Consider the following 12,644-nt stretch of genomic DNA (forward strand, 5'->3'; position numbering starts at 1 on the left):
CCATTCCGCGATAGCCACAACAGACGAACGCCCTGCCGTCGGCACCGCTGCCTCGTCAGCCCCGTCGCGACGGACGAATACAGACTGGTACGTATGTGCCGTATTTTTATTACGGTTAATAATAGTTCAATTTCAGTAGCAGTATCACTTATGCCAGTTGGCCGGTGTCGTGTATGGAAAGCCGTTCGCGCGAGCTCTCTGCTTCGACCACAAAGATACGAGCGTCAATGCGCGGTGTTTACGGCATTTTTTCCCCCAAGGTCAGAGCGCTTTGACGAAGTCGGCGACGAGCGCCAGCATGTCCCAGGAGTGAGCTAACGTAAGGGTCCCTGCTGTAATTACTTCCTCGGAAATGAAGCGAGCACACTCGTACTTCCTTTAGCTCTCTTTCTCCTCCGTTTGCAAAGTTCACAAAACGTAGCCACTTGCTTCGCCGAGGTTCGTCGTTGGGCAGCACATGAAAGGAGATCTCCTCACCGGGGATGTCGCACTCCCTCGACGATTTGCCCGTACTACATTTCAAAACGTAGCAACGAAATTTCATTGTAAAGTACTCGAACAAACTGAAGTTTTCAGTGGTTGTAAACTGGAAAGCTGGAAACGAGCTCCTAACAATAGCAGCAAGCCAACACCATTCCGAAACTGCGACGACTGTCACTATCTCGTCGCTGCTTGCTGTTCCTTACTCCCCTCGTTTCTATTTTTACCTTTGCTGGTTGGCGATATGACGGCCAACCTCCTGTGAAGGGATTATGATACCAAGCAAGGTCGCGGCTGTGCATGCTGGGACGGTTCGTTGGCCCCTAAGAGCCTCGAACCCGAAAATTCGTCTCCGCGACGGCATGATGTCAAGCTCGGCCGGCGGTATAGTTTCGTACGCATTGGCGCACACGCTTGCGTGTTCGTTCGGAACTTCAACCGTTTACTCCACCGTTCTTTGTCATAAAAAGAATGTGCAGTATGTTTCACGGCCATTTAGCTCGCTATGGAAACTGTAAGCCCTGCCTAACATGCGTTTGCTTTTGCCGGCCTCCGCCAATCGCAGAGCATTCTCGAGTGACATCATAGGTTCTGTTGCGGAAAATGAGCTGGTGGGTCGCATGGTCATTTCCTTTTTTCCTAATTATGTAGCTTATTTGAGCGAAGTTTGTGTTATAAGTGGTGTCGTTATGGTTCTAACGAGGCAATATTTCGAATGAACCAAACTTGTGTTTTCTCTTCATGGCTCCTTTAAAGAAGTCCGTGATGGCTTTAATAGAGTTGTCATCTAGATTCCTTAGCATCCTGTTGGTAATCTGGTCTATAGTTGGTGCAGAGTTAGGTCTAAGTTTAAGGATAGCTCCCCTAACCTCTGCCTCGGAAATCTTTTTATCTAGCTCAGGGTCGTCTGGGCCGGCGTAGGTTGGAAGTGTATCATGGGTGCCTTTGGGAAGGTATGTGTCTATGATATCGTTGAGGAGTGTTGCATCAGAGCCTTGATAATTTTGAATTGTGTGAGTAAGCCTGTGATTCTGCTCCGCTTTGGAGTGGTTGGGATTTATTAGATGCTTCAGTAAATGCCAGGTGCGCTTCATACTCAGGTTTCCCTGCATCTGGTTGCAAATTTCGTCCCATTGAGCTTGTGCAAGGTATGTTGCATGTTCTTGTATTTGTTTTTCCAATTCAGCGAGTTTGCGCTTAAGTTTACGATTGTGTTTGTTGCCTCTCCCCCGCATACGAATGCTTTTATGTGCCTCCCATAAGTGTAGTAGATGTGAATCTGTAATTGTCAGCGGGGATTTCCGGGTCTAATGTTTTTGTGACCAATTCTGTGTCTTGTATAAGTTGAGTGGTCCAGCTTTGTAGATCTATAAGGTCTGCACTGTTTTGGGAGTCCTGCTTGGCGAGGCGTTGTTTCCTGAATTCATCCCAGTCTATGAGCCGTGTTTGCGTAGGTAGCCTTTAACTGGGTGCTTGAGTTCAAGAACGGTTTGAACAATAAAGTGGTCACTGCCGAGGTTAAGGTCTGTTACAGTCCATTGCGATTTCTTTATGTGTATAGTGAATGTAAGGTCTGGTGTAGAGTCTCGTTGTATGCTGTTTCCTATCCTGGTGGGGGTGTTTGGTTCGTTCTCGAGTGTAAGGTGATGTATTTGTGCTTGATCCCAAAGGTCCTGCCTTTCCTCGTATTATGGAGGTATCCCCAAACCGTGTGTGGCGCATTAAAATCTCCAACTATGACTAGGCTATGGAGTCCAGCTTCCTTACGGGCAAGTGAGAAAAGTAAGTTAAATCTATGATCTTTGGCCTTAGGTTTGCTGTAAACGTTAAGCAGGAAAAGTTTGGTTTGATTTCGTTTTGTGGGTAAAATAGTGATGAAATCGTGAGGGATATCGATGGTTTCAAATTGAGTCCTACTGGCAGGAATGTTTCGCTGTATCAGTATCGCCGTGATTGGGTTCTGTTCTGCTTGGTATGCTCTATATCCCGGAAGTTTTACAGATTTTCCAACTTTTTGTAGAGCGATAATATCAGAGGGGGTATCGACATTTTGAATATACTGTTGTAAGACAGCTTTCTTCTGTGAGAAGCCCCGGCAATTTCACTGCCAAATTCGGGTGATTTTATTCTTGGAATTCTTGATAGGTTGCTGGGCCCAATCAGGGGATGTCAACATCTGTAATATCTACCACTGGCGCGTTTGTCGCTTCTATGCTGGTAACTATCCGTTGGATATTGTTGTGCATTTCTGCTCTAATTGCGTCTGGACTGCATGGTGGTTAGGTTTCCTAGGAGGATTTGATGTAACTGAGTATATTCAGCTTTTTGTTCCACTAGAATCTGCTCGATTTTTTCGACACGTTGTTCCAGGATAGGGGGAGTGGATCCTTTTTCCTCGAGATTCGGCGTGCACGGTGCCTTGCGCTTTGGGGGATTAGGGTATGCTGCTTGGTCAGAATCAAGTGCGGCCGTTTGCATTCGAGCTTTGGGCAACATGTTTTCCTGCTTAAGAGCCGCGTTTTCTGCTTTGAGTGAGGAGATTTCAAGTCTAATAGTGCGCAGTTCTCTAATTATGTCTGCCATTGGATTAGGGGGAGTTGCGTTAGACTGATCATTTTGCATGTGAGCAGAGGGAGGCAAGCGGGGACTGCCCACCTGTTGGTTGCGTTGTTTGGTCCCGGGGACGTTGCTCGATGTTGTCAGGCCGGCTTCTTGTTGCTTCTTGCCGCAATCTTGCTTGGATAGTTTCAGCGTCTCCTCTCGTTGAGGTAGCGGCGGAAATTGATCCTTGTCGGGCACGGTGGAGACTGCCATGGCGAAGGTCTTGCGGGGACGAAACCGCTGCTGACACTCGCTGGAACCGGTCACATGGCCCCCTCCACAGACGATGCACCTGGGCGTGTATGGGTGCTGTTCCGGTGCGTCGATGGCACCGCATCGGGCGCATCTTGTTGCTGTTTGCGGCCCACGGCAAACGTCTTGCCTGTGGCCGGTGTTCCAGCATCGGGTGCAGGGCTCAGTCTTCCGGCGGAAAGGTTTACAGCGGTAAGTAGCGGCGCGGTACCTGACCCAGTATGGAACATGGGGTCCATCGAAAAGTATCTGCACTATGCTGGATGTATTCAGTCTGCGAACGTCGAGAATTTTCAGTTGGGGGTTGAAGTTGAAGATGCTTTGCGAGATCTGCTCTGCTGTGTCTGATTCGGGGACGTTGAAGATAATTCCTGTTGACGTGTTCGCTGGTGCCGACACATGCGCCGCCACGTTATATCCTTTGCCGTTGATTATGAGCGTCGAGATGTTTGCGTACCTTGCTGCTCGTGCTTCGACCGGGGTGCTTACGACAACAAAGTTAGACTTGGCTTGAACGCGCACTTGGTCCTCGCCGTTCGGTGGAACACCCGCTTGGTGTTGAATGTGGTCGGCGAGTAGAACCAGAGGCAGCGAGGCAAGCGCGAGACCTGCCCGCGGTCGGAGAACAATTTTAAATGCATAGCATTTTAGTAACTCACAATGTCACGCGGCGTTCGGCCTAGTCCGCAGCCAGGCCACTACACTATAAAAGAAACAACAGTTTCCGGCGCCCGGATTCGAACCCATGACGCCGCGGGCGGAACGGCAAGTGCCGGGCGCACTACCGATTGAGCCACGCAACCAACACGGATTTCGATGCACCGATAGCGCCTTATATCCTTCACTCATTTATGGTTTGTTTCGAAAGCGCCATAAGTTGTCACGCGCCTCCGCAAGATGGCGACACAGGTTCCGCGATCGAGACTATGATCGAGAGACCCGCCATAAGTTGTCACGCGCCTCCGCAAGATGGCGACACAGGTCCCGCGATCGAGACTATGATCGAGAGACCAGCAGCGCTGGTCGCGTCTCGTGCTGCCGGGACGCCCCGCTGTAGCCCACCGCAAATTTGATGACGTGCAGCATGTAACAAGAAAACCAACAACCAATACGTAATCCATACGACTTGCCGGCGCACCCCCTCGGAAATGCTGTGCATTTGATCGTGCCCCTCGCGAGGGGGATGCTTTTTTTACTAAATGCCCCCAATGACCCCATGTTAACCTATGGGGGGCATTTTCTCGGCCATGATGGACAAATGGAGCAATTGTGCCTAAGAATGCTTACGCATTAAAAGTACACATGACCGGAACAGTGTGTATCTTATAAGTAAGTATAATATCAGGAGAAGGATCCGCACCATCCTGGCCTTATTTTTTTATCTTCGGGAAGCAGCATCTGGAACATATCATTTGCCATATTTATGTCACCGGGCGGCAGAGGTTCAGGCGGTTGCCGGTGCGAGGGGCGCTGACCTTTCTTCCGTTGCTTAAAGGTGTTATGTCCAGTTGGCGTCGTGCTGGGCGGGACGCCGGGGGTAGCTTTCAGAGAGGCTTGTCGTCTCCGAATGGTGGCCCATCCGAGTTCTTCCATTTCTTCTGGAGAGGTATCTTCTACCACCACGACAGACTCCATGGCGAGGTATTAGTCGGCGCCGCGATCCAAAGCTGGCGCGGTCGCGTTCAGCTCCGCCAGCGTCGCACGGGGCACGTGCGTTACTAGCACCGGCGAGGGAAGCCGGCGTGGCAAGCCTATGTAGGCTTAGCCAGGTGTGCGGCGTGGCAAAATGTTCAACGCGTCTAGCTGACCTTGTGCTGCACCAAAAACGAAGAACGTGGTATCGCGAGGTTCCTTGGAGCCTCGCGGATCCCGCGGCGCTTCTCTCTTCAGCGTAGATGGGTTCAGCCGGTAAACAGAAGGAACAAACACGGAGCCGATTGCATACGTGTGTGTATCGCTTGGCCCCCTAGCGGGAGGTCACCCGGCCATGGAGGTCACTAGCTGGGCCGACTGCTGCGGCTTGGGAAAGGGAAACGGCGGAGGGAGCGGCGTCAACCGAGCTGGGCTTGCGAAGGCTAACTCGTGACGTCATGCCGTCTCCTAACTTTTTCTTCCTCCATGGCCACTCGCCTCCACCGGCAGCCAGCCGGAGCCACTAAATGCTACCGCGGGCCTGAGAGTGGTGCATCTTCCATAATGCATCGCGCGGGAGGAGCCCGATGAGAGTAGAATGCGGCGTCAGAGGACGTTGGCTTGCCAAAGCTGGGCCGCCTGACGTCATACTCCCTCCTAACATTTTTCTTCCTCCATGCTCTGAGCTTTCTAGCGCTGGAGCGAGCGCCATTTCTTTGACAATCTCAAACATCGGTTGCCTTGGCAACAAGGCACAAACCGCTCTAGAAGTAAGTTAAGGTTGCGCGATCCCGGTTCAGCTCGGGGCCCCACCTCGCGACATGTGGGCACTGCAGGCGTACCACTCACTTCCATTGGGAAGTGTGAGATGCGTTTGACATTACAGGAGGCGACGGTGTGTGTTGGGGACGCCTTTGTTTCGCGATGCAATGCGACGTTGTGCTTCTGCGGGTGGATAGTGCTTCCCATGGTCTGGATTATCTTTCTAGAGCGACGTACGACTCAACCTCGCATGGGGTATGTGCAGTGTGCGTGGCTAAAAACCATCTCGGCTTGTGCGCCAGAGTTAAGTGACTTGCTGTTCGTCCCCGCAAACCGCGCGCGAGGTGAGTACCGAATTTACGACGGGCAGGAAGAGGCAACCCATCGTCTGTCAATCGCGGTTCAGGCTTGCAACGCATGTTGTGACGTTGTATTTGTTCGAAACGCATCTCTGGATTGTTTTGAAGTTGAATAAAATGTATGCGTCAAACCCGGGCATTCGGCTCAAGGCGTTCTCTGCGATTGCACGAAAGAAGTGCCACGGGGCTTCAACGCTTTCTTTATGGAACGTACTCAAGTAAGAGAATATCCATGTCGTGGTATGGCCGTGTTGCATTCAATAAGAACGGTTAAGCGTTTGTTTACACTTGTTTCGTTTGTCGTAAAATGTCCAAGCACTCCGGCACTCCCCTGGCAGATCAGCCGTCGATCCGACGCTGAGCAGACGTCTCATCTCTTTGCCGGAAGTGCGTGAAAAAGCCGCCCAATAGCAGGATGTTCAGCTCATGACGAACATCTGGGAATCGATGACGTAGACATGTGAAGCAGTTTCAGACTTTTGCAGTTTCAGATGCCGGAGGGTTTTTCCAAGCAGCTTCTCAGCCTCCTGGTCAAATATTTCTCCGTTATATCCGATATCACGCGCGGCTCGCGGTTTCAGTTTCGTTATAAAAGAATAAGTGGTTCGCGAACAAAGATCGCCTCGTGAGCTACGACGAGATCACCAAGGCTTACCACCTGGCTCGACGGGACATGCCTTCCCCCCACCAGGGCCTGAGCCGGGAGGAGGCAGTTCTACTGCGACAGCTCCAGACCGGGTCCATCTTAGCTCCGGCAACGCTGCACAGGTTTTATCCAGAACTTTATTTGACGGACGTGTGTAAAGTGTGTGGTGTGGGTCTGGCAGACCAGTGGCACATCTTCTGGGACTGTGCCCGGTTTCCAAACGAAGCTCAATCAAGAACTTATCCGCCGCAGCTCCAGGACGCTGCACGCAGTAGCGACAAGGACACTCAACTTTGGGTCGTCCAGCAAGTCCGGGGTGCGCTCGAAAAGCACAGACCAGGCGACCCGGTGACGGGAAGCGTTGGCGCTGCGCCTAGTAACGGCAATCCCTAGGACAACGCCAGGCCCACGTCGCGGCGCTTATCGTTTTGCAGGCACAAATAAAGTTTTTCCTAATCCTAATCCTAATAAGTGTCATTGAAATAAAGCAGGACCAACAAAAGATCGTATTTAGTTCGCTATAGCCAATAATTCGCTATATCAGTGTTCGTTGTAGTAGTGGTCGCTTGTGAGTTCCGGAACTTCCGGGAAGAAAGAAGGGGCACGGAGATCATGCGGTGGGCTTCCTCGATTCCGAGGTTTTCCTGATGGCCGGGAATTCACAATACTACATGATTACCGGGGTTACTCGGAACGCGGTGTTAGGTCCGCTCCAGCTGGACAGGTCACCGATTCTGTCAGTTTGTGCAATAAATAATGTTGAATCATTTATGTGGGCTTTCAATTTCTGTTAGGAACGTTCGCCTACATCTAACACCGGAACACACACACACACACACACACACACACAAGGTTAATCTCGTTTGCATGGCCGTAGGCAACACATTGTTTTTTTTTTTTTTTTCAAGGCGGTCACCGTCAAAGCTGTCAGCCGGCGGTATCTCCTTTAAGGAACTGCCCAGGTCCTCGAGCTAATCTTTGCGCGATAAGAAATATATATAACTGCTGAGCCCCGCTCCTTATCGTATTCGCGGTCAAAGGGCGGCACGAGCCCTGCGGCTGCATTGGTCTCTTGACGCTCGCACGGCATGCAGCAGCGCCGGTTCGGTGAGTGCGGCTGTGTTTCCGGTTATTAAGACAGCTTGAAACTAGAAGCATTGGTCTGTCCAGATGCTGCTAAGCTGAAGTGAAATTGCGCACTTCCGGTACGAATGAGGTTGCCATCGATACGACTCAAAAATTGACAGTGTTTTAATGCTTGTAGATACATTTATCTCTCACTGCTTGTTTCATACATGCTTCAGGGCTTCCTGTACCAGGAGGGAGACCATAACGTTTATGGAATGCAATTCAAGAAAAAGCGGATTTATTTATTTTGAGCCGGGAAGTGTCTCAGTGCGTAACTCGGCTGGTTTATCGGTTCCGGGATAGACAGCGCAGCCACTCTGCGCTCAAAGGTTGTGTTGTGAATTTTGGAATAGCAAGCCCGTAGGATCTGGTATAGCGATGCGTGTTCGTTGGAGCATAAAGGACACTTTTAAAGGCGACAGTCTTTTTTGGGATACTTTAACGCAGTAATTTTGGTCTGTCTGTCTGTCTGTCTGTCTGTCTGTCTGTCTGTCTGTCTGTCTGTCTGTCTGTCTGTCTGTCTGTCTGTCCGTCCGTCCGTCCGTCCGTCCGTCCGTCCGTCTGTCTGTCTCTAGATTAGGTCGCCCGGCCAAAGTTATAGGAATTGTTGAACGAGACATTTGTATACGCAAACCAATTTATAAACATCCAAATATGGTGGCAATGTTCATACTTGTCAAAATTGTTGCGCAAAAACAAAAAAAACTACGCATATTTGAGGCAAACATCAACACAGAAGTGATATTTCTAATGCTTTTTTGTAGTACATACCTACGTGGCCTGCATATAAGTGTAAAAACATTGTCGGCCAAATAGTAGCCTTTCTACTGCATCCTTCTTGGTGAGGGTCTCGTGCGGTGCGGGTCACTCGGAAGCGACGGCAACAGCCGCTGGTGTTGTACGTCAACGGGATTGGTTCCGGATGAATGTTCTCCAACGCTCGCAGTTACTGCTCGCACACGTTTCACGACTGGATATTCAAACAGGTTGATTAGGATTATTTCAAATGCTTCGTTACATTACGCGGCAGGTTACTTGTTTGAAAAGGTTCGCTTTGCAACTCGAAACTTTGATTACCACTTATAAAAATCAAACCTTAACGATTAAGTGTAAGTTAACAAGTTCTGGTAAATAGCAAATTTCCCTAAGAACTAACATGTCTACGGAACGGGTCATAATGAACGTTGGTGAGCATCTCGAAGGAAAACCGGTTATGGCCAATGAGATGTTCCAGATACTGCTTCCCGAAGATGGGAAAAAAAAAAGAGTTTGGTGCCACGGGTAGAATGTCGAACATGGAGAGAACTAAATAATTTGTACTCGTCAACTGTCATCATAGTAGCTGTCGTATGCTTAATTGTCATGAATTGAATATGCTGTTTCTGCAAGTTGTAATAGAACTTTTTTACTGGAAAAAGAGGACCACTGGTTCCGTTGGGGAAATGTGCCAGTAGGTTTGGATCGTGTGGTCCCTTCTTCGGGTTTGTAAACCACGTAGGGGAAAGTGCAGGTGTGCGGAATGCACGCAGTTTTTTTTCAACCGTCTTTCTCCTGACAGCAGTCGCCACGGATACCAGCTTCACTGCATCACTGTGACATCATACTGCGAAGTACACGTGCAGCGAACGGCGTGCAATAAATACTCAGGCTAGATGGAGACGGGTGGTTCGTGGACGGCCGGCGAAGTCTCCCCGGCGCACCCGTGGGACCGTCGGCTGTACTGCAGGACTCCCCTGGTGGAGAGCCTGGTCCTGCAGAGGCGCCACCTACCGGACGTTCCCGTATACCTGAAGCTCGAGAACACCCAGCACACGGGCTCCTTCAAGCTCAGGGGACTCAGCAGGCTCTGCCAACACGTGAGCTGCTCGCCCTGAAGCGGGCTCGCAGACCGCTGCGGTTGGCAAACGCGAGATCTCGTTTCACTGTGGGTACTAACCACGGACCAAGAACAAGACAGGAGTGGAAAGGGAGCTTCGTAGCGCGGCCAGATAACGTTAAAAGCGTGTAGTATAGCTTAAGATACGGACATCTGCCGTGACAGTAGAAACTACGCTTCGGCGCAGCCATGGTATCAATTGTGGCCGCCATCATTTGGTGCATCAGGTGCCGCCACCCTCCCTGTCGTTGCAGCTACGTAGTTTTGTACCCCGCTGTGATTTTCACTGCGACATTACCTGGATTTGTAATGGGTTTGTACCACAGAGCAACAATATATATCTCTCTCTCTCTCTCAGATGAAGCATTTTTTGAGTCAGAAAGAAAGTGGTGAAAAAATTGAAAATTCTTCATCTGTTTCTATGACCCACCACAACCTCCCCTTTGCTTTCCGAGGTTTTCTTGACTGCCAACCCTTATTTTCTGTCTTATTTTCACCGAGCCCCTCATTTCCCATTTTCTGATTCGCTACATGCTTAGCGAGGGCCTCTGTTCTGGCAGTCTTGGTGCCAAAGGTAGCTTAAGAGGGTTCAATGCTGGTCGACCACTCTTGACATGTCGTAGACACTCGAGTCACGGCCCGGGGGTTAAAAAGAAGGTTCCCTTCACCCCGAGTAGTCCGAGTGGCGCTGGCTACCACCCCCAAGTGCAGGAAACAAAAAACACCTTAACATAAATACCCGACAAAGTTGTGGGGAAACAGCCCCGCCGGTAGCGTAGTGGTTATCGCACCAGACCGGTATTCTGGAGGTCGTGGGTTCGGATCCCACCAGGCGGGCATTTTTTCACCACTTTCTTTCTGACTCAAAAATTCTTCATCTGTTTTTATGACCCACCACAACCTCGCCTTTGCTTTCCGAGGTTTTCTTGACTGCCAACCCTTATTTTCTGTCTTATTTTCACCGAGCCCCTCATTTCCCATTTTCTGATTCGCTATATATATATATATATATATATATATATATATATATATATATATATATATATATATATATATATATATATATATATATATATATATATATATATATATATATATATATATATATATATATATATATATATTGTCGGTGTGTGGTACAAATTTTACGTCCTGTGCACACTCAGCGTCATCTACTATTTGGTTGTTTGTTTCGAACGTTCCTTTTACTGTTTTTAACAACGGTCAAAAGAACACTTCGCTCTTCGGGCTCAGTAGCCCTCAGGTTGAATCGAGATTTTTGTCGCGAGCGGACTGGGTTCGAGCCCGAGCAGCGCCAAAGTTTCTGCGGGCACAATGATTTTCTCTTTTACTGTAAAATCCTGTCTTGGCTCAATTTTACGCCATCTTTATGTAAATAACGGTGGTTTGGTACGTTCGAGGTTAGTTTAGGGGCGGAGCACAGCATATGAACACGTTTAATTAACCTTTTTCATCGCGCCCAAACTACCTGTCTTGTAGATGTCATGCAACGGAATATCGCTTGGCAGAATCATGCAAATTTCTCTCGTCATCATCATCGTAATCAACAAAAGCCTATTTACGTGCACTGCAAGATTTATCCTCTCGCACGGACTTCCAACCACCGGTGTCTTGTGATGCTCAAACACTTCTTTTTAGATGCGACTGCATCTCATTCACTCGCCTTGTCCCTCCATACGGCGTTGTCCGTCCACACCTCTCCCCCTACACTATAAAAAAAAATAATAGTTAGCGGCGCCCGGTTTCGATCCCACGACCCTGTGGGCGGAACGCGAGGTACATGGCGCTCTTCCCACTGCGCCACAAAACAGAGACAGAATCAAATGCTACGAACGCGCCTTATATCCTTGACTCATTCAAACTACGTCAAGAAGCTACTGATACAACGCATGATGGGGCAATGATTAACACTTGCAATAAAAGAAAAGAAGCTCCCACTTACAGCAACAATGATGGAGTAAAGGTCGTTGCGACAGCGAAGCCCCAAGCGTACCACTTAGAGAAATTGACCAAGATTGGCCTATAAAACATAATAATAATCATACGCGTTCCCGACACGTTTCACGCGATTTCAGAATCAATCCAACGGAAACACCAAGTGAACCCCACGATGCGTCGCATCTACACAGGGTTCCCCTCGCGGGGAGGTGGGCGCAATTTTTTGTTCCAGAATTTTCTTATTTCATAACTCCATCTAGTTAATTGTTCAATTCCCCTACTCCCTCTCCCAACTCTCGATGGTGTCTCTGTTACCCGGATGGCCCAGCTGTTGTCAGTTCACCGTATTGCGCGTCCGACCCAAGTCGACTTCTTTCTCTTAACTTGTGCTGTGATGGGTTCCACTCGAGTTTGTTCCACCAATCCTGGACGCGCGTTTCGTGTAGCGTTACTTCTAGCATAAAAACCCCACCGCCCTAGCTCGTTCGTGGATTGGGTTCCGGCGACTTTAACCGCGGGATCTGCCTCCTGTAGTGACATGCTTCAGCGGCGTACAGGGGATTTCGTTTCATCCCGAGAGGGGGGAGGGGGAAAGTGACACATAGAAAAAGGAGGGGTGAACACCACAACGAAAGGGAAAATACAAAGCAAAGGAAAAACAAAAAACAAAACGATAAATAAATTCCGAAACAGTAACTGCGGGATCGGCTGGATACGCCGCTGGCAAGAAAAAAAGAACCTAAAAGGAAAGATACCCTGCACGCAAACATAATTTCCTTGTCTTATCTAATTTCCTTATCCTGGTTTTACATATTAATATACCAATGCGGGGTATGAACACTGGGGACGAAGAAAAGACCGACATGCGGAGGGGACAGAGGGGGGAATGCGCTGCTCAGAAAATTTCGGGGGTGTTCTAACTTCTGACACTGAAACGCCCCCGTGTCAC

The 12,644-nt window shown here is 49.3% G+C and overlaps 1 protein-coding gene across 4 annotated transcripts in view; it reads left to right on the plus strand.

Moving 5' to 3' along the window:
- Positions 1–7,745: 7,745 nt before the first annotated feature.
- LOC144151326 (serine dehydratase-like) overlaps positions 7,746–12,644 on the plus strand; it is a 33,472-nt gene continuing 28,573 nt past the window's right edge. Inside the window, exons 1-2 of one of the 4 annotated variants that reach the window (XM_077682335.1) lie at positions 7,746–7,839; positions 9,508–9,716. In XM_077682335.1, coding sequence (XP_077538461.1) covers positions 9,513–9,716 — 204 coding nt within the window. In that variant the 5' untranslated portion in view covers positions 7,746–7,839; positions 9,508–9,512. Of the gene's footprint in view, positions 7,840–8,650; positions 8,806–9,507; positions 9,717–12,644 lie in introns of those variants that run through there. The other 3 variants (XM_077682333.1, XM_077682336.1, XM_077682334.1) reach the window with 3 other exon arrangements.

The sequence above is a fragment of the Haemaphysalis longicornis genome, unplaced genomic scaffold (assembly GCF_048455015.1).
Source record: "Haemaphysalis longicornis isolate Haplotype H1 unplaced genomic scaffold, Haemaphysalis longicornis Haplotype H1 scaffold_9, whole genome shotgun sequence".
NCBI classification, from domain to species: domain Eukaryota; kingdom Metazoa; phylum Arthropoda; class Arachnida; order Ixodida; family Ixodidae; genus Haemaphysalis; species Haemaphysalis longicornis.